The following is a 26909-nucleotide window of genomic DNA, read 5'->3' on the forward strand; positions in this document are numbered from 1 at the left end:
GACCACACTTCTGCTGGATGTGACCTTCCCTAAAGCAGCGAATGCACTGGTAGTGCTTGTCTGCGATCGGGATTGCTTCCTTGCAAGTGAGGCACTTCTTGAAGCCCACTGAACCAAGCATACCACATTGGGGGAAGAGTCCCCAACAAGGAAGAAAAAAAGTGGGGGGAAAAATAAAGGTTTTTTTACTATTATTATTTAAGAGAAAAAAGGGGTAAAGAACTACAATTACACTATACTAAGAGGCTAACTATAGAAATGCAAATAGAGAACAATGATCCTAATGGACTGCGAACAGCTCTGTCTCTAGCCATTGAGAAATAACTGAGGGGGTTAGCCCACGTGCGCTGACTAGAGAGACATAACATGTGTGGGCCTAACAGATGCTGCTACCAAAGTTCTCTGATCAGCAGCGCAGGGACACAACCATGACTACAGTGGAGCACCCATAGGAACACTACTTGAAGAAAATAAGGTTCACTTGCTCTTTTAAAGAGACAAAACCACAACACAGCTTATTAACTTAACTGGGGTAACCCTTCACTAGTCCAGACTGCACCCCAGAATGGTGGCAGTAACCAACACCTTCTTCCTGCCCACTCTGCATGTTAGGTATACCAGTTTAGACTCAAGAGCCAAATTTCTGTGCTGTTACACTGGCATAAATCATTTAATTGGAATTACTAAGGATTTACACAGGTATAGCTCAGAGCAGAATTTGTCCCTTAGATTCACACCCATTTACCAACATAAGCAAACTTACACATCCCCTGAACTTGGGCCAATGAGTTTCCAGATCCTTATCCTATGGAAGTCAATAGAAAAACTCTCTGACTTCAGTAGTCAGGATTTCAATCAATGAGTCTATACTGGTTTAACTCAAAAGTCAAGGAACTGGAAGACAAGGATGTTACGGGAAAAGTACCTAATAGGGGGATGTTAAGTGGTCTATTTTAACCTATAATTTATTATTCCCTCTTGTAAAATGCTTTTTGTGCTACAGGTAGAATTATACCACATTACAGGTGTCTTACAATGTGGTTCACAGACTTGCTTCTGAATTTGCCTCATCATATTAGTAATAATTAACATTTACTTTTTCTGAAAGGACAGGACAGTTAAAAGTTAGTCAAGTTTTTGGCTATATTGACAGTTATTAAATTAGTGAGTTTCTTCCATAGAAAGCTCAGGGAAAATTTTAAAGAGTAAGGAACCAATCATTAGTAATTCTTTTGGTATTCATTATGCTATTAGTCACAAAGCTCACTCATGCATTTCCAATTTCTACATAATCATTTCAGGGTGAACGGTATTTTTTTCCCTTCCCAATAATTTTACCTTGGCATCACACTACATACCCTTCCTTTTGCTGCCTGCCAGGAAAGTGTAAGAGAATTTTTTTTTGGAAGCACAAGTAACAGGTTTTATGGTTTTATTCACGAAGAGACTATTTATAATTTAAATATGTTTATTCACAAAGTTGGTGCACCTCCATATTTCAATGTGATCAGCATACATAATACAACTGTGCTGAATGAATGACTAAGTTGTTTGTGTCCCCTGGGATGAGAAAGTCACAAGAAAAGTTGTGCTGCATTAAAAACCACCACAGTAAATACTGCAATACTGGTAACTTTTTGTCTCTGAAAGCCTGCTGTAGGGTTGTGTCCTCATGAATGATTTCATTTGTGAACGAGGCTTTTCATTCTAATTCGTTAGACACTTGCCCATATAACGAACCAACACTTCACTGAACAAGGTTGGCAGTCTTTGCTCAGGAGTGTACCAAGTCTGGGATAGCAGTCAAGTCAGGCATGACCTGTATCAGCAAAGCCATTGGGAAGATTCCACAATGCTTGATCCCTAACTACTACTACTTTCAGGAACACTAAATGCACCTATAAGATTAAAATGAAAAAAGCCAAAGATCAACTATTTGAAAACCAACCCCTCTAAGGTTAAGCTCTCGGTTCATGAAAGTTCAGAGCTCAGGCTACAAGGATAAGGCATTCCATCACCATTGCGTAAAGAAACTGACGCCCAGTGCCAAAGGCTTCCTTCACAGCAGCATCAAGCATACTTTATTGTTTAATATAAATCATTGCAAATGAGCAGTCATTAGTCAGCCACATTTTTTTTCATATAATTACTGGCACCAAAAAAGAAAGCATACAGGTTGTTGTAAAATTAAATCCAACTATTTCCACCCAAACAGAACAGAAGCTGTTTGCGTAAGTTTCGGGGTAGGTTGGTGGGTGCGTATGGGAGTGTTGGGTGGGAGGAAGGGGAAGGGAAGAGATAACCCCCCTCACACACACACTTCCCCAAATCTTTTCTGTGCGGGATCACAATCTGCTTTTTCCTGTAAAGCACATTTATTGTAGGAGTTTGATTTGAAAGAGTTTCAAGTAATTTAAACTCTGGCTGCAGATGCACGAATCATTTAAAAGCGAATTTCTCCAAGAGTTTCCACATATGACATTGTCGGTTGGCATTACGAAGATCAATTTGTATTTCTCAAACAACCACCACCCAGCGTATTAGATGTGTGCCAGAAAATAAACTAGGATGAACCAGCATGGTACAGAATTAGCCAACATGATATTAATGGCTGTATTATGTACCAAGGAGTGGATTTTCACTGAATGCACCATTATTTTGAAGTGTTACTCTAAGCGTGAATTATGGTTAGCAGTGGCTCTTCACACTAGTAGACATGCCCAGAAAAGAACGAGTCCTGCTTTTTTCAGAACCCTGCACTATTTTTTACATAAAAGCTCAGATTCCAACACCCTTACTCACACACCCTGAAATGCACCTTCCACTGAGATCAACTGAAGCATTTGAGGAGTCAAGTACTGATCAACATGAGTAAGGGTATGAGACTCAAGCCCCAAACAAAGAAAGTCGTTTCCTCAGCCATGGCTTTAGCACCTCTGGTATGGAATTTAGGGGTAACATGACATGTAGGACTTTGGTAATCATCTGCATTCCCTCAGGACTTGAGGAGCAAGATAGCACATTCATCCTGCAAAGAAATTACACTGTCTCACTGGAGAAGCGTAACTCTCATTAATGGAAGCTATTCAGGTGCACCAAAAAGAAAACTGGCTTATCCGGACATCCTAACAGGCCTCAAGAAAACTAATTTCATTCGCAGAAGTAACAGTGTGACATTTATGTCTGAAGACTTAAGAGTTCTCTGATAAGCTATTTGAGGCCTGTCTTTACAGGTTTAACGAGCACTTAGCTGCAGTTTGGAGACTATATAAGCTAAATGATGAGAAATGGCCAAGACTGCTGCAGCAGCGTGGAACATATAAAAAAAAATCCTTCACAACCGTGGTTTAGTTAAATATGCACAATTTTATTTATTGAAGAGATTAGGACAAAAACATTAAACCAAATACATGACAAAGCACCAGAGGCAGTAAAACCCCACCATGCACATCACCAATCTTTCCTCCTACAAGGTACTTATAAAATTAAAATTAAAAAAAAAAAAGTCCTTCTTGACACAGCACCATCTTCAGAGCATAAAAACATTACTCCCTTTATATTCTTAGTTACCAAAATAGAACCAAGGCAGGTCAGCTGCAGCTAGCTTCATCTTTTGATAAAGGCCCATGAAACATCCTCAAGAGTGGGACCGTAACTTCCCTGCAGGGCAGGCAAATAGCATCCATACGTCAAATGCCAAGCAGCTGTACGCACATGCCACATACTATAATTGAGCACAAATTCAAGTAACATTTACATACTACAGAGTCCACATGTACCTACCCAAAAAACATGACCACTTCACAAAACGTATACAGGCAGTAATATCAGAACAACTGAGGTACTGGAAACACAAATATTTATGCAAAGATTTCAATATCATACAGCAATATAAAAGCAGTAATTAAAAACATTTGCCAGTCTAAATCAAATAAAGCTATCTAGAAAAAAAAAAAAGCTAAATAAAAAGTTATTCAGGGACAGAAATACCTGAACAGAAAAGAAATGTGTTAACTACAGCATGTAACATGTCATCCCAAGTCAACCCGTAATTGAAGTACTGGCTTAATACATCACTACTGTGACATTTTCTTCAATAAATAGAGTAAGTCTTGACAATACAAAAGGTGCATATTACTGCATATGTTTTGGGAGAAGTATCCATATTATAATAATGTTCAGCTTATTAATACCCTTTTATTTCTTATTCAGGGCATAACAAAATAATCCACAAAAAAACAAAGAAAAAAAACAGTTGCCATCTCAAGAGAAATTCAAAAGAAAAAATGTTAATGTTTTTCTTCAATAAAGAGCCCTCTATTTACATGTGGGCCAGTCAGTTAAACAAAAGGTTGGTTCTGAATCTAGAACTGATGCAAGGGCTTTCTGCCCTCTACAGTCACATACGTGCAGCATGGCAAACATGGCAGCCAGTATTTCAAACCCTTTTAAAAATAACATAGGTTTTCTTTTCTTCTTTTAATATTATAGCAGTAATGCATCTGGAAGCTTGAGTAATAATAGCTTCCTGCAACAAACCATTTGACACAAAACAGAACAGCTTGTTAAATGACAGTTACTTCCCCTTAAGGGAACAAAGCATTAAAATGTCATTTCCTGACAAGAATATTAAGTAGTATATTTAGAAGAAATATGAGTTGAAAATAGCTATCAAGAGACATGAACTGAACTTTTGTTTATTTTTTTAGCACCCACTTTCATGTCTATGTGCATCTAATTTTTCTTAAATGAATCCCATTAATTATTAGACATCAGATTTAAAAAAAAAAAAAATAGCCAATTGTACTTTCCCTGAATAATGGCTGAAGTTAAACATTTAACAGTGCGATGCCAAGATGCGTGTTGAGGCAAAAAGTTTCTCTACTTGTTGTGAACTGCAACTATTTTAATGAAACAGAAATAGGAGTGATACATCTGCACTGGAATTGGCATGTGCAGTCAGTCTCCTTGGCTCCAAAAGGTGAGAAGCTACAATTGCTCCATGCTGCCTTCCCCACCCCCCTCCAAATCAATCTAACCTGATAGCAAGGCTCCCTCCCCCCAAATCTGTCCCCATGCTACATTTGTTTATATTAGCTCCTTGTGGAGATTCCTTCTCAAACCAAGGAATCTTTTGTGTCTTTCGCTACCAAGCTAGGCTGATGCAGGATGTGATTTAACATGGTCAGGAAGGACTCCTTCATGTGGATATCTCGTCATTGTACCTTCTGAACACCAGTCTTTGTGCTCAGTTAAAGAATGGGTCCAAATCTTCTTCCATGTTGACATCAGGCACCAGCTGATCTGATACTTCCTTAGCACCATATCCTGAATTAGAGACATTAAAATCTGTAGAAAACCAGGGATGGTCCAGAATTTCCTGTGAAGTCAGCCGTTCCGATGGCTCCCGGCGCAGTATGCTACGTATAAGGCATTTTGCCTTGGGGGAGAGAGTCTCTGGAATGTTAAATTGCCCACGACGGATCTTGCTGAAGAGAGAACTAGGCTCAATGTCATGGAAAGGATAGCGTCCAACTAACATTGTGTAAAGCATGACACCTAGACTCCATACATCTGCTGCCTTGCCAGAGTAGCTGCCATTTGTGTTCAAGATCTCTGGACTCACGTAGGCCGGGCATCCATGCTTATCAGAAAGAGAGTCATCATTTCCTCGTAAAATATATGCATCTTCTAGACTCTCCAGTTTTACTCTAGTCCTGTAGGGCAAGAAAATAGAGGCAACCATTAAACCCACTGATGAATTCCAGACTATTGCAATTACATGATTATGATGATAATACGTCAGAAAAATCAATCATCAAAAAAGGTGCATCAGTTTGGAATCCCCATTCCTAGGCTAAGATTTCCTTTATTTGCAGTAACATGTGCATTGTCTCTTCCCTCCCACTCAGACATTTGATTTTATTGAGAGAATAAATATAACCCCAATCATACACGCCTACACTTTCTAGTAACAAGACTTAAGTTAACAACAGTAGGGCACGCATGAGAAGTCATTTCAAAGCTCTTGCTAAAAGGAGTATGGTGGAGTCTTTCATTGCCAAGTTCACTAAGATTGTAACTAACAAACGGGAGTGGAGTGTGTTTTAGATTGTTCTTGTGGCATTGATTCTTCCACTTTCATTACGCAAGTTAGGGTGGTTTCTTTGTTTCCAGAGGGAAATTACCGAGTTCACTGAAAGTCAGGAGGTAGCTTCTAGCTTATGAAAACTAGAGAACTCTTTTATTACAAATTGACTACACTTTTCAGAGGAAGCATTTACATACAGTCTGTGTTTGGTGAAGGGGAGTTTGAAGTAACATCTGAAAGAGGATAAAGCTCAGAATCAAGGAGCAGCTGGTACAACAGTAATCTACTTGCAGGAGAACAAAGCTTTTTCCTCATACAGACCACAAAGTGACATACCAGCTAAGGGCTAGAGTACAACTCCTTTATTGACACTGGTGAGCAGTCGCTCACATCAGTAGTTCCACTGAAGTCAACTGGAGTAACGAAGTCACAATCTCACCCTAAAATATCTTTTCTCTTTAACCCCAACACACAATACAGGAAGAATGAACTATACAAATAAAATTTAAGTCTTCCCAACCATTCCTTTAAATGGCATCACATTAGCTAGGTATGTTAAAATGGTATTTAACAGATTAAAACAAGACTATTCTGCTTAGGGGAAATCAAGAGAAATAAAGCAATACAGTTCTTTGTGATGGACAGGTTAACAAAAAATGATTTTCAGCATGACCATAGAAATGGCGTATCTAGATTGGAAGCTCTTCATGTCTGAAGTGTCATGCACTTGTTAGTACAATGCAAGAATAAACTCTGCAGTGGCAAATTCTCTTTTATTTCAAACTAAAGTGAAAAATGACTCCAAGCTTCCTTGTTACATTACTCTATTAGTACAGTCTAACTATACATATCTATATAACATTTAAAGTTGAGATCCCTTTTCGCTGACAGAGGGGACACTGACACTAGTTACTCTTTAGGCTATAGATTTTATTCGCCAGTAATGACAGGTAGTTTAGGAACAGTTTTAGTATAATGCAAGCACATTGGAATCCTCCTTCTCTGAATGGAACAGAAGCATAACATTTATCAGGATTTTCTTTTATGAGACAGTGTTCAATGTAAAACATTCACATCAGGGATCATAACTGAACATTAGCTAATATGGTCCTAGTTTCTCTCCATCATTGATCTATGTGCTGTGCCCCTGGTAGGCTCCAGGACCAGAACAGGCCCTGTACAAGACAGTATTCCAAAACCATTCACAGGTGGGGCTGTGAACAGACTGCAGGCCACAGACCCTCATTAGAAAACACCTTTTTAAATAACTATTAGGACGCAAAAGGGGAGTCCTAGTTCTTAAATATTTACTGAGGAGAACTTAGCTTGGGCTTGAGTAGTAAAGGCAAGCGTGACTCACATTGGCTTTAGAACTGGATCCAGGACAGTTCAGGGCTATATATGTAGAACCAGCCAGGGCAGACTGTTGAAACGTGCTATATAGCAGACTGCTCTATAAACTCTCCAAACACCCTGAGACCATTTCAACATCTAGAGACATTTACTAGTTGAGGTCAAAGCCCTTTTGGCAATGTGCCTTGAATAAGGAAGTCATAAATACCTAATTCAGAATTCCTGGCTCCCAAATACAGGACACAAAGGCACCTCATTCTATGATTAAATAGGCCAATGTCTTCTCCCTTAGTTCACAGTGATGGGATGTGTGCCACGCATCAGCTTCCTGATTAACTACCTATTGCCGGCTTATAGACACCTCTGGTGGAGATGGACAGGCAACCAACCTCTAACACTCCAAACAATAATCTACCGCAGTAATACTTCACACAGGAAAAGTTACGAGATCACAACCAATTTCCTTCTGTGTCAAGTTCAGAAGCTCTTTATGCCCAAAAGGGCTGAAGAGGGAAGCTGACTAAACATGCAGGTAGGATTCCCTCTGCAATCCTAAATATACACTTGTTCCTATATCTACACAAGAGAATAGAAAAGGAGGGAAGATGAGAGAGGAGAGAAAAGCAGAGGGCAAAGTGGGACTGAAACTGAAGGCAGAGACATGAGTGGTGGTCCCAATACTGCAGCCTGTCACATTTTCCACCAAGATGTAGAGCAGAGTTACTCAGATGTTACTTCAGTCACTAAACTGCCAAGCTGCAAAGCCATCAGTTCATCTTCGTAGAGAGTAAAATACACACACACACACACAGAGAGGTTGGAAAGGCATATTCTATTTATAAGCAACTTGTGGGAGGGAATCCAACACACACACCCGTATGCGTTTCCCCGTGCTGTTAACACTCAGATGGTATTTATTCCCTTATTGTACTTTACATTTCCAATAGAGCTATGGATTAAAAAGAGAAAGAGACTAGTGAGTATTTTTGTGTTGTTTTTTGGGTTTTTTTAAAACCAAGTTATTTGAATTCCCAAGCCTTTATGTTCTTGTGACTGAGTGGTGCCGTACAAAACTGACACTGTGGGACCAGAAAGACTGCTCCTCTCCCTTCAAAAATATTTGATTCATAAGGAATCCAATGAGAGAAGAGGCTTCCTTTATTATAAAAGCAAGCAACGCACACACACGCTGGAAATGGAAAACCTTACTATGACCTTGAGCCTTATGCAAGGTGCCCTGCATTACAGGATCAAGCCCTATATGCATGCTATTGCAGGTTTGGTTTAAGCCAGTAAACTGAAGAGCAACTAGCCATTTTTTGCTTGCTCCACCATAATCTGTGACTGAATGAAGCACACAGCCTTGTTTTCATCCTTCTGAACAGAGTGGATTTGAAATCTTTTATATATAATATATATATTTTACACCCACACTCATTCACTCTCTTTTTTTATTTATGATTAAAGCAACGAAACGGTGGCCTTGCTAGAGGCAGTGCTTCTGTGAAGGTGATCAACAAACATACAAGCTAGTATATTTGCATTTCACTTTGTATAAAACTAGCAGCTTGCTTTCTTAAGCTCTTACAGTACAGGTGTACTGAATGTAAATTAGTACCTACTCACATACCATGAACTGCTTGGACATTTTATTTAGCTAGGCTGCTTTTGTGAAAGATCACTAACACTAGCATAAATTTACAACAATGAACATTTTTCACCGATTGGAGAACACATTATGATAAAGCTGTCTACGGTCAGACAGAGAACATGTGCAGGTATTTCCAAATGGCTTTAGATGCCAAGACCCACAATCAGTGAATTCAGTGGAGAAAAGAGAGAAACCCGACCTCCCAAGTACTTAAAGCAATGCAGAAAAATATTCTGGCCTACATTTTCAGAAGTGACAAGTGATTTCGGATGCCTCAGTTTTGGAGTGTCTAACTTAAAACATTTTAAAAGGGGACCTGATTTTCAGAAGGCATGAGTACTTGCCCTTTTAAGGAGAGTCACATTAGCAATTTTGGGGTGTCCAGTCATTCCTGAAAATGTAGGTTTCTGCATAAAGGGTGGGAAAGTCATCCAGTTTCAGAGTAAACAGACAAGCCTAAATTTGATTCTTAGCAGGCAAGACACACTCTCAAAGCAAATATTTTAAAAAGAATTCATTATTAGTTTTGAAACTCTTCACATTGTGCTGTTACCAATTTGGAATAAAAGAAAATTAAAATATTGATTTTGCAGTTAAAAATCCTTCCTTTCTCCCAATAAATCCACTACTGACAGAAGAAGGAGCTATGTTTAAACATTACTATAGGAATGGCTGATGCAAAATTAATCCCTAAAAGTTCAGATGTACACAATTGCCAAAGACGGATGGGAGTCACTTTCTACATATACTGTAGTGCAACAAAGACTTTTGTGAAGGCCTGCATAATTACAGTACATAATTTCAAGTTTTAATGCAGAGACTGAATAAGCACTTGGAAAAAGAACATTATGCATCTATCAGATCATTGATAAAACACTGCATTAGCCTAATGCATTAAAAAAATGCAACCCTGAATCAAGGCTACTTAAAAAGGGGAAGCTATTCTGCCTATGAATGCTTTCCCATTACTGGTGAATGAAACCACAGAAGTGCAATCAGAGGGCAGCAGTGGTACTCAGACGGGAAATGCGTCTTTGTCCCCATAGAAACCGTCAGGGAAACCCAAGAAAAACAATACCACTCTGAATTTCTTATCAATATGCCATTCATTACTTGACTGCATTCAGACTTTGCTCTTCAGTAATGTAACAAAACCTGATCAATTAAACCTCTTCTAGAAGATTCTTCAATGTAACCTCCTGAGTTGGCATCAGTTCCTGGCAGACAGCTTTGTTATCATACAGCCTACACTTTTTCACAGTGATTCACATTATTCTTCCCTGCAGAGTTTGGGGATTACTGACAAATTACTACACTGCCTTTTAACATAGAAGCCAGGGCCACAAAAACTCTGCAATCACACTCCAGCTTCTCTCATGTTGTCCAAAAAGCAAACAGGATTTCCAGAACTAGAATCAGTGGAATTATTCAGAGGCCTCAAAGCTCATTTTTACCACTAAGGGAAAAACCTGAACATTCAGCAGACACACTTGAAATGAAAGAGTATTTCTGAGGTGCCCTATAGCTCAGAAGGGCATGCGTGAACTGAAGGGGTGATTAGTACGGCATCTGTCTCTTATGTTTCTCCAATACAGCGTATACTGAAACGGACTTCTTGGTTGCAACAGCTGAACCTAGCGTTAACATTTTAGGAACACAGGGACTGCAATACTGCACCAGACCAGTGGCCCACCAGTAGCCAATACCAGCTGCTTCCAAGGAAGTGGCAAGAAACTACTCTCACTTCTAACTTGATAGGTACATTATCCACTTGCTAGTGAAGCACCGTTGGGAGTGGGTGTTCAGGAATGACAGTAATTTAGCCAGTAGCCCTGTGCTCCAAGAGATCAGAAAGCAATTTCTATTGTTATCTGTTCACATCTCTATAGTTATGTACCAGAGAGCAAACCAATATCAAATGACAGTTTGGGGGGGGGTGGGGGGGGGGAGGAGGAGAAAAGATTACGTCTTCCATCCTAAGACTCCTTCCTAGGTTAGACCACACACACAAGGCATTCACATGACCACATGTCATAGGCAACATCATTCTGGCTGAGGACGGAATGGCATTTCCTTTGGCCCCCACAGACCTGGCTCTCGCTGGACAGAGAGACTGTTGTTGAGCCATACTCTTTCCCCACTCCAGGGACAGCGACTACGCAGGCAGGATCAATAATTGCTCCCACATAGCCAATAAGCAAATCCAATCGAGGTAATTTAGTAGCAGCTCACTATAAAAGGTAAAAATTGAGCACAAACTGACTGTGCCATCAGATTAGTGAGAAAACGCTGACACTGCTCACTATTCTCTGTAGCGAACTGACTATTGTAAATAAGAGAAAAGAACCTCTTCTAAACAAACCAGGCCAGCAGTTTGAAGTGAACGTCTACTTTAGATACACGCACTATTAAATCCTGACATTTGCTAAAGTGAGCATATCATAATTTAGTTCAAAATTCATCTCTGCACCAAAGAATATGCTATCTTACCCAGGGCAAAGGGGACAGCCCCTTCCCTCTCCCTGCAACAACTTAGCAATGGAGTGCAGAAGGGGAAGTGCTGCATTCTCAGTATTAATCCTCCTTTCCCCTATGTCACAGAACCCTTTTGGTAGGGATTAGGCTACACAGTGAAGGCACAGGCTGGCAGCTCTCCAGGTCCACTGGCCTGACCCCACACCACTCGCAGACTACAGCAAGTAAACTCGGACTAATGCTGTCAGAACGAACATACCTGCTTTCATCCTTGACCAAATGTCCCCGTGTGTTTCCAAGGGGGAGGGGGATCAGACAGCGCAGGAGGATACTTGTTACCAAAGGAATGGAAAGATTCTCCCACCACCCCACTACCATGCAGGGATGGGAACTGTGCAGATTCCCTCACCATCCCTAGAAGAATGCCTCTGCAAGTACAAACTTCAACCCAGTTGCTCAGATTCCAGGGTGACGAGCATGGCTTAGAAATTTAGGGCCAGACCCTTAGCTGGTATAAAGTGACACAGCTCCACTGACTTCAGCTGAGCTCACATCAGCCGAGAATCCGACCCAGATTGCCCTTCATGCAGGATAAACCCACAGGAGGGGCGACGTGGCCCCACCATCTTGTTTGTACAGCATCTGAACAGAATTCCATGCAATGGTACTGTCTGCAAGTGCATACTGCAGTAGGAATACCTTATAATGCATTTGTCTGTGTTCTTATAGATTTAGGACACAAGACCTTCACTAAAGGGAATGTAGTTCCAGTTCTGTACTTTTCTAACTGAAGAGGATCTCAGGTTTTTTTTAGTGAGGGATAAGACTTTGTTACAAGACCACAAGGATTCCATTATTTGATAAGCATCTGGGATAAGGTGGCTACCTGAACTCACTTTTATCTTCCTTAGATCGCATTAGAGGTCAATGGTTTTAAAAGGCTCCACTTGCATCTCTATGCACCTATATCCACCATGTTCTCCAAAGCCTTTTACGCCAGGAGCGGCAGGAAGGAACAAAGACAGGCATTTGGTTTAGTTAAGATAGCTGTCCACAAGGAACATAAGAACTAACCCCAAGTTTACTGCCCCAGGAGACACACTAAATAAGCAGCCTGATCTTCAGAGGTGCTGAGCACCCAGAGCTTACATTGAGCAAAACTGGATCTATGCAAAACAGTCCTAGTTTTGAAAAATGGCTAGATTTTGGGTGCTCAATTTGAGACACTTTACAAGAGGCTGGTTTTCACAAAATGCTGGGTGCTGTTCTGCAGACGGCCTGAAATCAAGCGCCTTTCCAGTGTCTCAAGCTGGGCAACCAAAAAAACCCACTAGTCACTTCTGAAAATGTAGGCCATGCATACTGGCCAAATATTTATTTTGGAAAGTGAAACAAATGTCCAGTAATCAAAACCTGCCCCGGGGGGGGCGGGGCAAATTAGTTACTATCATCATCAAAAACCCTGCAGAAAGTCAGCAATGTAACTAAAACGTGACTGACTTGAATTCAAAACAAAATGCTGAGCAATGGTCAGAATTACACAGTTCATTCAGGAATCTACTGATTCAATGTTATCGCCTAAGCACAAGGTGAGGGAGAGCAGCCCTCTCAGGGAACATGGTGTACACCACTTGCTGACTTGTCTGAAACACCCAAGAAGAGGACTGCCAATCACAGGAGAGTGCCCATAAACGATGCTTCATTCAGTCTATGTGCTTCAAGCACAGAATGTGGAGACACCTAGGAACTAAAGAGTAACAAACCCCTAAGAGAAAGGGGTAAATATTTATGGAGGTGGGAATGATGGGAGGTGGTCTGAGGAAGTGGGAGGGAGAAAGGGGGAAAACAACTTCCAGCTAGGTGGGAGTGGTGCAGATATTCCACAAGGCATGGTCAACTCCTGTTGGAGGACCCAGTCTTCTCTAAATCGCTGTCCGGTCAATTTGGAGCTCCCATGCTCTTCCAGTAACCAGCGCTTCAGTACTGTGATTAGAACAGCAGAGGGGACTGCTGGCTTCTATTCCCAGCTTCTGCTACTCGCTCGTTTGTGACCTTGGCCAAATCACTTAACCACAATGACCACATTCACATCTATAAAATGGGGAAAATATTTACCTACCTCACAGGGACATTCTGATGCTTAAGGTTTGTTGATTGGTTCATGGGCTCTGGCAAAAAGGCATTGTATAAACATCTGGATCAAAAAGGAGGCTTAGCAATCAAAGGACACAGAGAGCAAAGGGACCATGAAGCTCACTGCTGACAGAAGTTACTTAACTGTTTTGTTTTTTATCTGAAGTTTGATGAATGAGATTTACTGCCTGGGAAGACACAATCCAACCCTCCCACACACTGTCAAAGGCAAAATAATTAGGAAGAGCCTCAGTTTCTGGGTTGAAATTTGATCTATGCTTAGACCCTCCACAGTTCAAGTTACACTATTTAATGCTACACCTTTCCTCTCAGTTTAGGTTAATGGAGGATGATAGAGCAGCCGATAAAAGAAACCTACTTTTGTTTCTGCATCTTTAAGAAAGCTGGTTACACAACTGCCATTGCTACAACGGAAAGCTCTTTAAACAGTTTCCCTAACTCCTAGAAAGCTTGCTTGTTCACTGTGTGTTCTAAGCAAGGTTAAAGGTTGCTAACACCAGAATTCAACCAGCTGACTGCAATACAATTCGACAGGAGTATGGGGGGAGGAAGCACGGTGGGTGGAGCGGCGAAGAAACAGCACTGCCCAAAATAAGAGAAACAGTCACTTAGGGCAGGTCTACACTTAAAATACTGCAGCGGGACAGCTGTACAGCTGCAGCGCTTCAGTCAAGATGCTACTGTGCTAATGGGAGAGCTACTCCAATCAGCATAGTTAATCCACCTCCGTGAGAGGCAGTAGCGATGTTGACAGGAGAAGCCCGCCGGTTAACATAGCGCTGTCTACACGGGGGGGGCTAGGTAAGTATAATCGTGTCACTCAGGGGTGTGAATTATAGTGACGTAGTTATACCAAATGTACATTTGTAGTGTGGACTGGCCTTAACAACAAGCATGCAGCAAAATAACTCTCTGCTCCAATTTTCTGTGGGATCAGTTTTACTGCGCTAAGATGCCAAAGAACAGAACTAGGTTACCTTAAAGCAGCATACACTAGCCACAAGGAAATGAGCAGTTCCAGAAAACAAAACAAAACTGCTCACTGTACCAAATAAATACCTATTACACTAGCAAAGGCTTTCTAAATTAGTGGATTGTGCTCAATGTGTTGCCTTGGTATAGGATGAAGTGTCAAGTTATATTTATTTTGATTAACTCTCACCTGCATGCAATTTCCCATATTTACTAGAAGAATAAGGAAAAATTCAATATCTGGAATACCAACATTATTTTAATTTTCCCTATCAACAACAATGATTCATGTGCAAGATCCTTATGCTTCAAACATTATGACTGCTAATATTTTAATATAATTAAAGTCTTTAAAATGCTATAAAGAAATTAATAATTCCCTGACAGGAGAAGTGTTACTTGTGTTAGGAAAGCCAATGCAAAGAGCATGCTCTATACACAGACTGATTTGATTCTTAAATCTTCAGTGTGGCTCCTCCTGGAACAATTATGTTTTATATAAAACTGATGAATTACTTTAATACATATACAGCAATACTGGGCACACAGCTGTTTTTAGCACAGTCCAATGAAGACTCTACCATTCTGTGACATCATTGGGGGGAGAAAGAGCTGGGAGAACTGCACATTTCCTCTGCCCATAGGCACAGAGTATGCTGCTAGGTCAGTTTATAGGAGAAAAATATCTCATGACATGAGCATACATAAAGCCCCACAAACCTATAAAACAACAACCTGCCTGCCTGCCTCTCTCTGTGTACGCGAGAGAGGTGGTATTGCACATCTTGTGCTGTTAGTGTGTGTCAACTATTTTTGTGGTATTCCACAGCAGTCCATTTTTTAAAAATTAAAATGTAAGGACCATTTTTAAAAAGCACACGGCACCCAACGGAGCTCCCAATTAGGCGCCAAAACAAAAACAAGAAGTTGGTCAGCTCCTACATGGAAGCTGAGCTGTTTTGAAAGTCTAGCCCTGAACTGTATATAGCAAAGTCACATCTCTCACTACGTAAACAGATGTGAAGCTGCTCTCTAACCCGGCCTTACTAAGTGTTTCCACCCACATAGCAGCATCTTAAAGGGCTTTACTTCTTCAGAGATGAGGTATGAATTTAAAAGTCTAACTTTGAAATCCTAACATTAAGCTCAGTCCATTTCACCCTGACAATTTGTATTTAAAAAGGGTAAATTAAATGCAAAAAATCTTATGTTAAATAAAACAGTTAGATTGCATAGTTCAGGTCAGGAAACGCAAAAGTACTATTGTACTCTACCGTAACATTACCCTGACTACAGTGCATATCTGTATATCTCACAGAATTCAATTAACAATGCTCAAATACGTAGGCTCTCAAAGCTGGATAAATTAACACAGCTGTAAGACCCTAGGGCCGGATTTGCAGAAGTGCTAAGCCCCCAAAACTCCAAATGAAGTTGACAGATGTAATAACCACTGGGGGAAAATAAATCTATCACTCTTCCCATTTTTTTTGTTTAATTTTAACTGTAGCAACAGTAATTGTAGATTATGAGGTCTTTAAATTGAATCCTAAGCAAAACATGTGAAACTTAATGCACCATCACATTCTAGCTTTGCTTTAGAATATCACCAGATTGTCATTAATGGAATTAGGGCTCAATCCTATGAGGTGCTGAGCACCCTCAACTGCCACTGAGGTCAGTGGGAGTTAAGGGCACTCAGTACACCTTGCCGGATTGAAACCCTACATCTTTCTAATTTACAGCTGTTACACAGGTTCAGAAAAGGTAAGAAAGGTTCCAACTGTGTATGTTTTTAATAGAACTTCAAGTGTTAGTACTTGGTTATGTATTCCTAGACATCATTAGGCCCAAAGAGGAGTAGGCACTAAGAAACCCTGACATTGATTTTTTTTTTTAAAATGAATTTGAACTATTTCTGAAGAATACATAGATTTATTGATCTGGTTCCTAGTCATCAGTTGCTTTTGCAGCTCTCAGCTAAAAGCAGCCAAAAAGTGGGAGAGTTTTCACTCAAGTGCTGGCTATATGCTACTGTTCCGATCTTGTTTCTACAGAAATAAGAAGGTCAGATGGTCTTCAACTAAGGGAAAGGTTTCAGAGTAGCAGCCGTGTTAGTCTGTATTCGCAAAAAGAAAAGGAGTACTTGTGGCACCTTAGAGACTAACAAATTTATTTGAGCATAAGCTTTCGTGAGCTACAGCTCACTTCATCGGATGCATTCAGCTGTAGCTCACAAAAGCTTATGCTCAAATAAATTGGTTAGTCACTAAGATGCCACAAGTGCTCCTTTTTTTTTTTTTTTTTAACTACGGAAAAGTTTAACAGGGGTGTGTGTGTGTGTGTATGTGTATTAAAGATGAATTGCAAAAACAAACATGAAAATAGTTTGGAACAGAAATCTGTGCAGAAGGATCCCAATTAAACAACAGTGGGAGGGGGAGGAGAGAAGAGAAGCCCAAGTTATTTTGCAGACATAAAAAAAAAAAAAGGTGTAAAATTGTAAGATTTGCCTCCTCCTACTTCCTGGTTCATTACAAATGTCGCAGACAGCAGCAATCTGCGACAACCAAAATACCATGCATTCCAAGCAGGCTGCTGGTTTCTGTGATGATGTTTCTCAGAATGCAACATCACAAGCACTAGCAGCCTTGTTTGAAATTCCTGGTATCTTGGATGTCACCGAATGACACACTCTGCAACATCTTCAGTGAACTAAGAAGTTGAGTAAATACAGCAGCAGCAGCAGCAGACTGGAAGTGATGACTGATTGTGTTCTGATGGTTTGGAGCATGTGAAGAAAAATAAAAACAGAATCTAGTTCTTCTATTTCTGCCTTTCACTATCTGTTTCACTCGACTGTCTCAAATTTGTTCGGATGAGGAATGGTTATAATACATTTAATGTTTGTAAATCACTCTGACATACCTGTGTGAAAATTAATTTTCTTATTACTGGCTTAAAAGTAACTAGCAACAGCCTTTTAACCTCTAAGCGTATGGTATTTTAAAAACCAGAAGAAACGTTCTCTTTTAGTTAATAATTGACTGTTTTTTGACCCTCCAGTTAACGTTAACAATAAAGCAGTGCTATTGTAGCACATACCTATACTTGGCCTTGTGCCTCATAATGTAGTCAGATCTTGGGAAGCGTTTAGTGCAGGATTTCCAAAGGGCCAAGTTCCATAGTAACTCTGCTCCCACTGATCAACATCCACTGACTACAATATATAACCACACCTGTTGTGAGCGTATTATATTCTCTGTGCAAATTTTTTTTTATTAACAGAGTAAAAATGAGACTGCCAATTTAAAATACCATATGTAAGTTCTTACTATACTTCTAAACTAAACCTCTACGTGCTATCGTGATATAACTATTTATTAATAATAAAATTAACAGTGACAATTGCAAAAACCCAATTGTTTCCATTTTGCACTTATCTCAGACTGGACACAGTGTTAATCACTAGTGCCCCTTTCCTTTACGACTAGAAGCTCCATCACCCGGAACTTATGTATTGCAGTGGTGGGGAAAATGGAGAAGAGCTATTTGTTTCTAAATAACTGTTTATATGGGAATTAAATATGAAAATATTTCTGTTTGTCTTAGGTTTTATTAAAAGCCTGTTTTTACAAAATTTAAATTTGAGTTTTAAGTTGACGGTACTCATAAAACTCTAATTAGAAAAAGAGAACGTTTCTATTCCTCATAGTTGAGGAGAAACTTACAAATCTGAATAGATGCAGCACTGTGTTCCTCAGCCTGCAGATGGATCTCTCAAGTGCCTTTACTGCTACTCATAGCTTTCCTGAACAGCCACAAAAATGAAACGGACAAGACACTGACCTGTTCCATTAAAGCAATTCAAAATCCTATGCACAGCAGTGAAAATGCCAATTTCACTCTGCTACAGCTTGAGTAGAAGAACAGGCAGACACTCAACAGAATCACAGTACTGGAAGGTTAGAGAAACAGAAAACTTAGAAGTGATTCTGGTGTAGAGAAAGAGAACTCCCTCTCTCTCCCAGGAGCCAGCTAAAGGGTTTCAAACTCATCAGAAGTCTATCAGCCAGGACTGATTTGAAAGAGGAAGCCCCGCAAACAGGGTCAAGGACAGCCTATTGGGAATAACACCCCCCACACCCTGTTTCCAGTAGCTGGGGATGAGGACTGCACTTCTCAGCAGACTGTTGCCTCTATGCCTTTTTGGTGTGGTCCCTCCATCTTTTGGGTCAGCCTGCAGCTAAGTAGGCATAAATCCTCTGCATGAAATAAGAAAAAGGGGGGAACCAACACAATACACATCATAAAAAAGGAAAACGCACAAAGCTCCACCTCTTTCCATTCCCTTTTATTTTAAATCCTTTGAAAGTCACCTTCAAGTTTAATATTTCTCCCATGTTCCACACTGCTCCAGCAGGGCTCAATGTGTGAGAAATCACTACCGAAATGCATGATGGAACACAATTAATGGGAACTGGTAGCCACAGGGAAAGGATTCTAACCTTCAAGGGCCTGAAGTCTGCTACGATATTCCCTTCATCTACTTATATCCAGAACCATCTCACCACAAAAGCAAGGAGATAGGAAGAAAAAAAAGTTGGTCCTCCAAAACCAGCATTACAACAACTCTGCTCCTCAAGTGCGCCACCCACCAAACAGTGCAGGAGTCTAACTTTGTTGCTGTCACATGACACATACAGAAGCAACGCTCTCACTGCACTGTCCTTGCCACTTCTGGTCAAACGGTATTAACAATGCTGAGAGTTCTCCTCAAAGAGTTCAGGGTTCTTGTCAGCTTCAATCCCCTTCCTGGTGGATCTCCAAAGGCCAAATCCCGTGAGGCGCTCAGGGCCCTGAACTATAAGTGAAGTCAGTGGGGGCTGTGGACGCTTAGCAGCTTTGAAAAATCAGGCCTCATGAATCTCAAGTTGAGCACTCAAAAGTTGACACACCCAACCACCATAGACCTTTTATGTAAATGCAGGCCACGAAGGAAGTCTGTGCCACAAAAAGGAGAAAACAGACCTCCCAGTGCAGTGCCTTAACCACTAAGCCAATTCTTCCCTCCACCCCTGTTAGGAATGGGCAGCAACTTTAGTCTCTAAATCCTACAGATCTTGGGGATCTGCCACAGGCCTCTGCACACTCTCTCCTCCATTAACACAAGCTCTCTCTATGCAGCCAGCCTCTTCCTCCAGAAGCCAATCCCTACTCAGGACAATGGAGATTCCACAGTGCAGAGATGGTGGTTCTGGAAACAATACTAAACATCCATACTACTTGGCTCCAAAATCCTCACATAGTTGTTAGAGGAAAAGTATACCCACTTCAAATATGGCTCCAAGGACAGAATGTTAGTAGAGCATGAGGAAAGGAGGGAAACTGTCCTAAATAAAGCATTTCCTTACCAGGCTTCCCTCCACAGATCTGCAGGGTTTTTCTCCTCATCAGCCACAGAAAAATAGGGTTACAGTAATGAACAAAGTGCAATATTAACCTTAACCTAGAATTTGCTGGCTGTAGAAGAGCAAGGAGGAGAGAAACTAACCCATTCAAACAGCAATCCCAAGTCCAACATGCAAAAGATTCTTACCTTTCTTCATCCTTAAAGATAAATTTTCGCAGTTTGAGATCCCGCAAAACCAGTCCACCATCATGACAGTGCGAAACAGCAGAAGCTATTTGGTAGAACAGTTTTGCTGCCTCTTCTTCTTTAAGCTTCTTGCAAGTACGAACAAAAGAATGCATATCCCCATAGCCTCTTTCAAAGAACACGTATGCTTTTGTCTCCCCAAGAATTATTTCAGTAATTTGGTTGATACTGTTGTGTGCAGGTAAACAAAAACACGGTGCTAATGACTCTTGGTAGCAACCAATGTCAAATACCTAGAAGACAATGACAGTAAAACAAGGGTTAAAGATAGCGTAAAGGTACAAAGCTGTAGTTATATCTGGCACTCAACACTGTACAGAAATTTGTTGTGTATGTACATTGCTTTTACAACTCTTCTTGCCATGTGTGGAATTGTCAGATGTGCATTTGTGCACGGTGTTGGTGAAAAAAACAACCCAGAGACTATAGCTCATTACATGGAAGGGAATGCTAAGCTAAGTAGAAGTTTTTCTCCAGAAGTAATAGAGTGAATAGCTTGAAGACCCAATATGTGATTAAACGCAAATTGTAATCTACATTATGGTTTGAGGGCCATAGTTATATATAAAGATGTCAGGCCTCAAAAGTAATCAAATTAACCTTCCGTTTGAAGAAAGCCAACTAAGACCTCAGAGACCATGAGCAACCTGTGGAGATTTGTGCTTAAAGAGATCTTGTCAAACTAAAGCCAACAAATCTCTTTACCTATTTTACTAACTCCTTAAAGCCTTAACATTTTTCATGTTTAAAATCAAATCTGTCACCATTAATATTGTTTACTTCCTCTTACTTATGTTCATCGCTGACAAGAAAAATCAGAGAAGTCAGTTTCACTTTCACATTCTCAGTTTTGCAATAGTTGTGTTTTAAAGGTCAGAAAAACTTTATGGAAATACTGGTTTTAGACTTTATACAAGCTTTCTTTAAAAAAAAAAATTAAATCTTGGGGCAAATATAATTGAGTGTCCCTTTAAAAGTTGAGTGTCGCTTTAACAGTAAGCAGGTTATCAGTGATCTTGTGAATGGGCTATAAAAATGCATAAAGGATGCTGGGAAATCCAAATATAAAATGTTACTATAGTCTAGTGATTATGAATGAATCAGTATTTGAGTCAATTAAAAACTCTAAAGCAGTGGAAAGATTCCATAGAGAACAATGGAATGCTTACACTTTCTTACTGTAGAGCAACAGATGACAAAGAGTATATTATATTATACTGTTATACTATTATATTGCCCCAGATGCACTGTAGGGTACAAAGGAAGGGGTGAGTGTTTCCAGCACCAGAGAAACACTATTACTGTCTAACACACTCTGGGGTGTACTGCTACTTTCATAACAGTAATCTGGTCCCACTAGAGATGCAACTGGCTACTTTTTGTATTGTTTTAGTTAACAGCATTGAGAGAAGCTGGTATATCCTTAAACCAAACTCCCATTAATATGATTGTTTTTCATATCCTAGCTTGCCTCCTTGGGGGGCAATCACTGTCATTTCCTCTGCAGCTTTAAAAGCTTTTAAGACTAAAATCTTCTGACATGGTTCAACAGCAATTTACAAAAAGCTTTTAAAACAAACTAAGGTTTGTAGTGCTTCAAAGCACAGTTTTGACAAATTCCTTCTTCAGGAGAGATTCCAAGATGGCAGAACACTTGACAAAATGGGCCAAAAAAATACTTACCTGTGTTGCTATACTCCACCACAGACAACAGTCATTCAGACAGGCAGACGCCCAACTGACCCCATTCATTTTATAAGAGGGAAGATTAGCATCAAGGGGTTCTGGTGACATGATAAACCACAAAGGCAGCACTCAGGGTTTGTTGCTAAAACCCCACTGCATAATTCATTCCAGAGGGAAACTCACTGACACTTGGATCTGTGCTAAGGTCTCAAAAACTTAGTAACTACCACATTAGAAATGGTTGGAATTACTAAAAAGTAGCTGTCATAACAATGAAAAAGGACTTTCATAACCTCCCAGTATTTTAACTGTCTTCATTTGAAATACCATTTCCACAATTCTTATGCAATTGTAGTGTCCTTAAAAAAACATCAACCACCACCTATGTTATACTCCATAGTTCTGAGGGAACATTGATCAAGTAGATCTCTGATGTAAGACAAGAGACCATATGTGTTTTGCTTTTTTTAAAGTACTATCATACTGTCACTATCCAGAAGTTTTTTTATAAAGGGCTTTTTTGTAATCAACCTATGTAATATCCCTGGACACAGTTCAACACAGTTCAATAAACAGCAGACTGATTTAGTTCTTGTTAGCAAGGGGAAGTGAGCACACATCATTGTTCAAATGCCACTGAACCCAGAAGAACTAATGAATGGCATTTGTACAATTGATGTTCAGATTCATTTGGTTGCACCCACTATCAGGATGTGTGTGCTATCTCACCCTGTGCCCACACAAGAAATTACTTAAGACTATCTCAGTAGGATACCAGTCAGTAAAACTTGTTAGCTTTCTTAACAGGGAGGATATTTGTCAAATAGGAGTCATGCTACTTTAGGGTGTTTTAAAGTATGCATTAATTGAGATAAATTTAGGAATGTGATAACTCCTCAGTCAAACTAGAGATTCAAGGCAAGTTAATTGAATGGTGTAAAGTTTTAAAAAATTCAAGCATCTTAAGAGTGTACGGCTCAATGGGAAAACAAAACCAATTAACCCTTTGAGGAACTGAAATTTTGCTGCAGTCTGCCGTAAAAATATCCTGAAACGCAAGGCTTGCAGCTAAGGGAGAAAAAACTTGCTAAAAATAGAGCACAGCAATGAAGTTACTACTGGCCATTCAAGTTTTTATATAATTTCATGCAGAAAATCAGCAGGATACCCTTATTTCATAAGACAATGCAACTGTCCTAATATGTAGCTCTGTTCTACCGTAAAGAATGGAGCTTTCATTCTAGAAATTCTATTTCAACTTGTATTTATTTTGGCAACATAATGCATGCATCTGTACAACATGCAATATCACTCAGCTTCCAAGGACAAAAGACTTTTTTTCCTCCAACTAATCAATTGTAAACTAAATCTTCATTAAAATCAGGGTTTATGACTCATAACTGGGGCGTTCATTTATATTACCCTCTGAATCAAAATGTTTTACAAATAGATGCAAGGAGTAAATTAGCACCCCCCCCCTGCAATATATGCTAGTCCATAACTTCTTGTGAATCAAATTTAAAAGTATGCAATAACGAACAATGTTATGACCAATCCTTTGAATAATGAGTGTCTGTCTATTGTTCTTACAGAGACAACTCAACACCAGAAATTTACAAAAGATTGCTAAATGGCATAATTATATATTTTGGGAACAATACAAGCATTAAAGTGCATGTTGCAGGGTTGCAATTTGCTATATAGTCACACTGCTATTGCTTACGTGAATGAGCATATAATGCACCAGAGACAATGAAAAATGTAACCAGTGCAGTTTAGGAACAAAGGGGGGGAAATATTCCCTCAGATTGAAAGGGAAATGCATCGCTTGATAGAAGTGCAGGCATGTGGGTTTCCTTTTCCCATGGGTCACCTTCGAATGTTAAAAGAAAATGGGGGAGGGGGTGTTGAAAAGCAGGGAGTCTACAAAGAGTGGCTTAGGTATTTTGTCTGCTCTTCTAAAAAAAACGTAGGTGTACAGCTTTTATTCTTGCTGAATTGTGCAACGGGGGAGGATGCTATTTGCAACCAACCTCCTCAACAAAGAAGGCTCAGAGCTCAGCAGGATTAATTCCAGGTGGATTTTTAATCACTTTTCAGACAAAGCTGTCTACAACTTGCAAGGGTTTCAAACTGAAGAAATAAAGACAGACACAACACAGTATCTTCCAATTAGCAGGGGGCTCCATTTTGAAGAGAGAATGGGGAAGGATCAGGTTATAGCATGATCAAACTAACATTTAAACATATTTAAAAGATGGTTCTTCCTAGTACAGTTCATCTTGGGTAGAAGGCAGCTTGGCTCCAGGCCACCGTTATAACGTGGCCATTGTCTGGAGTGAGGGGGAAAGTTACTGGGTGCCTGTTTAATTCTGTTCGTTTGGGGTTTGGGTTTAAACTGATCTAACAATCGAGCTAGTCGATATTAGTTGGCTATCCGGTCAAATATAAATCAATACACGATCTGTTTAAAAAGATAATAATGGAGAAAGGTGTTACCTTGCAAACCAGCTCCTCTCCACTGTGCAAATGCACGGCTCGGAAAACGTGGTCTCCCTCAAGAGGCTCCAACAATAAGTATTTCCCGATGCAAGAAACGCAATGCGACAAGTTAGGAGTCTCTGGCGGGCTCGGAGAGCCTAGGTTCGGACTAAAACTCTGGCTTGGCTCGGTAGATCTTATAGACGAGAGTTCTTCAAAATCCTGGTTTTTATTCCGAGGTCTCCCATATCGCGCTATTGTGATAGGGGTTGACCTTTGTATGTTCATGGGTATTGAAAGAACCAACCAAAGTTATATACCAAACCCCTGAGTTAAGAAGATCAGTCACTTGCCAGTCCAGCTGCAGCTGCCTTTCTGTTGTTATTAAAGGGGGTGGGTTACGTAGATTAATAGTACCAAAAATAATAACCCACAATAATATCAAAGCGATTGTTTTGCAAGCGGATCAGCTTCAGAGCAGCGTGCTGAGACCCGTGTGATCAGAGAAAGAGGATTTAGCCGGAGGTCCTTTTGTTTCTTGTACGGCAACCGACTCGTTTGACTGTTGGGTTTTGTCTTTTTCAGAGAGCAACAAAGTAACTAATTTGAGAACGTGGAGAGCTGCAACGTTCGGTTTTCGAACGCAGCCTCGCAGGGAGGCTGCAATATAAATAGAGCAAAGAGGGGGGAAAAGGAAGGGGGAGGCTGATTCGGTATCAGTCTCTGGTGTCCTAAACGCCCACTAAAATTTTTTATTCGCTCAACCCCAAAAAGGTTAAGTAACGTGCTGCATAAAGGACTGGATTGTCCTTTCTCTTTCTCTCTTTTTAATACAAGGCGAAAGGGAAAAAAAGAAAGTTGCCTACGTTTTAACTGTAGATGGCGTCTGAACCTTTCCTCTGATAGCAAGGGCTATCCAGAAATTCACCAAAAAATAGAGGGAGCATTTAACTTAAAAGAGCGGTCAGCGGCAGCAGCAGAGCCGACAAAAGAGACAGTATAGCTATAAAAAAACCTGCACAAATACTTCGGTTTGCCTCGGATTTTTTTTCCCCCCAACAGAGTGAACTGCAAAACCAAAAACAAATGTGCACAAATATCCACACAATTATGCAACGCAAGATTTTTGTTGTTGTTTTAATCAAAGAAAAAGTGCAATCAAGGACACGATCAAGAGTCTTAGATATCCATTGCACGAGGGGTTTTTTTGTTGGTTTATTTTCCCCCCGTGTGTTTTCTCGCAGGGCCTCCAGGCGCTTTAATAGAATTCACGCACAAAAGAAAACAAAATAAACTGCAGGGGGAAAAAATCCTGGTGGTTTCCTTTCTCTAAGGTCGGGGAATGTGCAGGGCGGGGGAAGAGAAATTGCAATCACTCGCAAAAAAAAAATATATATATATTGCCGGGATCTGATATATTTCCTAGAGGCAGGAGAAGGGGGAAGAAAGGGATGGCCGGGCCGATCCCTTTCAGCAAGGCATCATCCCTCCACCATGTATTAATAGCTACTTACGTGGCTGGGATTCTCTCTCTAGCTCGCGCTATGCCTCACTACTCAATGTCAGCAGCTCCAGCAGCACATTTACACCGTGCCCCAGCGCAAAGGCTGACTGCACAGTCCCCGCCGCCGCACGGCAGACTGGCTCAGAGGAGAAGCCCACCCCACACTGAGCCGCCTCCTCATTGAGCCAAGGCACCATCAATCACAGAGCGAGCCTGCCAACCCGCCCTGCCCCCCCCCCCCCCAGTCTCTTCCCTCCCCACCTCCACTCACTCTCTCACTGAATGAGCCGGTTTCAGGGTAAACAAGGTGAAATATCCTTCCGCAGCGCAGGCTGTGAAATAGGAGCTTTGTGAGCGCTTTGTAGCTGCGGCTGGCAAGTCACTGGAGCTGCCTGAGTCAGTGCTGGGATCTGGGCCTGTCGAGTTTCACTGACCTCTGCTTTCCGCTCGTTTTGTTTGCCTGGCATCTGGTATAGTCTGGTTGGAAACTGCGTGAACCTTGCGGTTGGGGGTGGCTTCTTAACCTTTTTTTAATAGATTTGGTCCTTAATAAAAATGGAATAAACGCTCCTTAAATAAGAACCCACCATTTCCCCCCTTTGCACGCATGAACGCTGTGTGTGTGTGTGTGTGTTAGATGCGGGCATGGGCGCCCAAGGCTTTTTCTTTTCTTTTCTTTTTTTCCTCAATGAAGAAATCAGTTTTTCCAAGCAACGTGGGTCTTAACAGATTGAAGCAAGCACCAGCAGTGACTTCCCAGTGTCATTAAGTGGGAGGAGTTGCCCTCACTCCAGGACTAGTTTAATCACCATTCCAACCCTGAAAGGTGTTGTGGGGGGAGGGGAAGGTAGCGAGAGCAAACTCATTTGTATTACATAGAGGA

General features: G+C 40.6%; 1 protein-coding gene across 3 annotated transcripts; it reads right to left on the minus strand.

Annotated features, from left to right (window-relative positions):
* Positions 1–1387: 1387 nt before the first annotated feature.
* On the minus strand, positions 1388–26355 carry TRIB2 (tribbles pseudokinase 2). 3 transcript variants are annotated; one of them, XM_043542253.1, is made up of 4 exons: positions 26037–26178; positions 24541–25182; positions 20296–20588; positions 1388–5717 (listed from the first exon to the last, which is right to left on the minus strand). In XM_043542253.1, exons 2-4 carry the CDS (start codon positions 24808–24810, stop codon positions 5249–5251), a joined length of 1032 nt encoding a protein of 343 aa, XP_043398188.1. In that variant the 5' UTR covers positions 24811–25182; positions 26037–26178; the 3' UTR covers positions 1388–5248. The 3 variants fall into 3 exon arrangements, with proteins under 3 accessions (XP_043398188.1, XP_007063349.1, XP_027681520.1); XM_007063287.4 differs by having other exon boundaries at positions 24541–26355; XM_027825719.3 differs by lacking the exon at positions 24541–25182 and having other exon boundaries at positions 3347–5717; positions 26037–26168.
* Between the last annotated feature and the right edge of the window lie 554 nt (positions 26356–26909).

This window comes from Chelonia mydas, chromosome 3 (assembly GCF_015237465.2).
Source record: "Chelonia mydas isolate rCheMyd1 chromosome 3, rCheMyd1.pri.v2, whole genome shotgun sequence".
NCBI lineage: Eukaryota > Metazoa > Chordata > Testudines > Cheloniidae > Chelonia > Chelonia mydas.

Bases quoted from the DNA above. Each gene is read 5' to 3' on its own strand.
- TRIB2 (XM_007063287.4), bottom strand. From the start codon at position 24,810: ATGAACATACAAAGGTCAACCCCTATCACAATAGCGCGATATGGGAGA. The intron at 20,589-24,540 runs GTAACACCTTTC...ATTGTCTTCTAG, and splicing joins GAGAGGAGCTGGTTTGCAAG to GTATTTGACATTGGTTGCTA. The intron at 5,718-20,295 runs GTAAGAATCTTT...CTTGCCCTACAG, and splicing joins ATCTTTAAGGATGAAGAAAG to GACTAGAGTAAAACTGGAGA.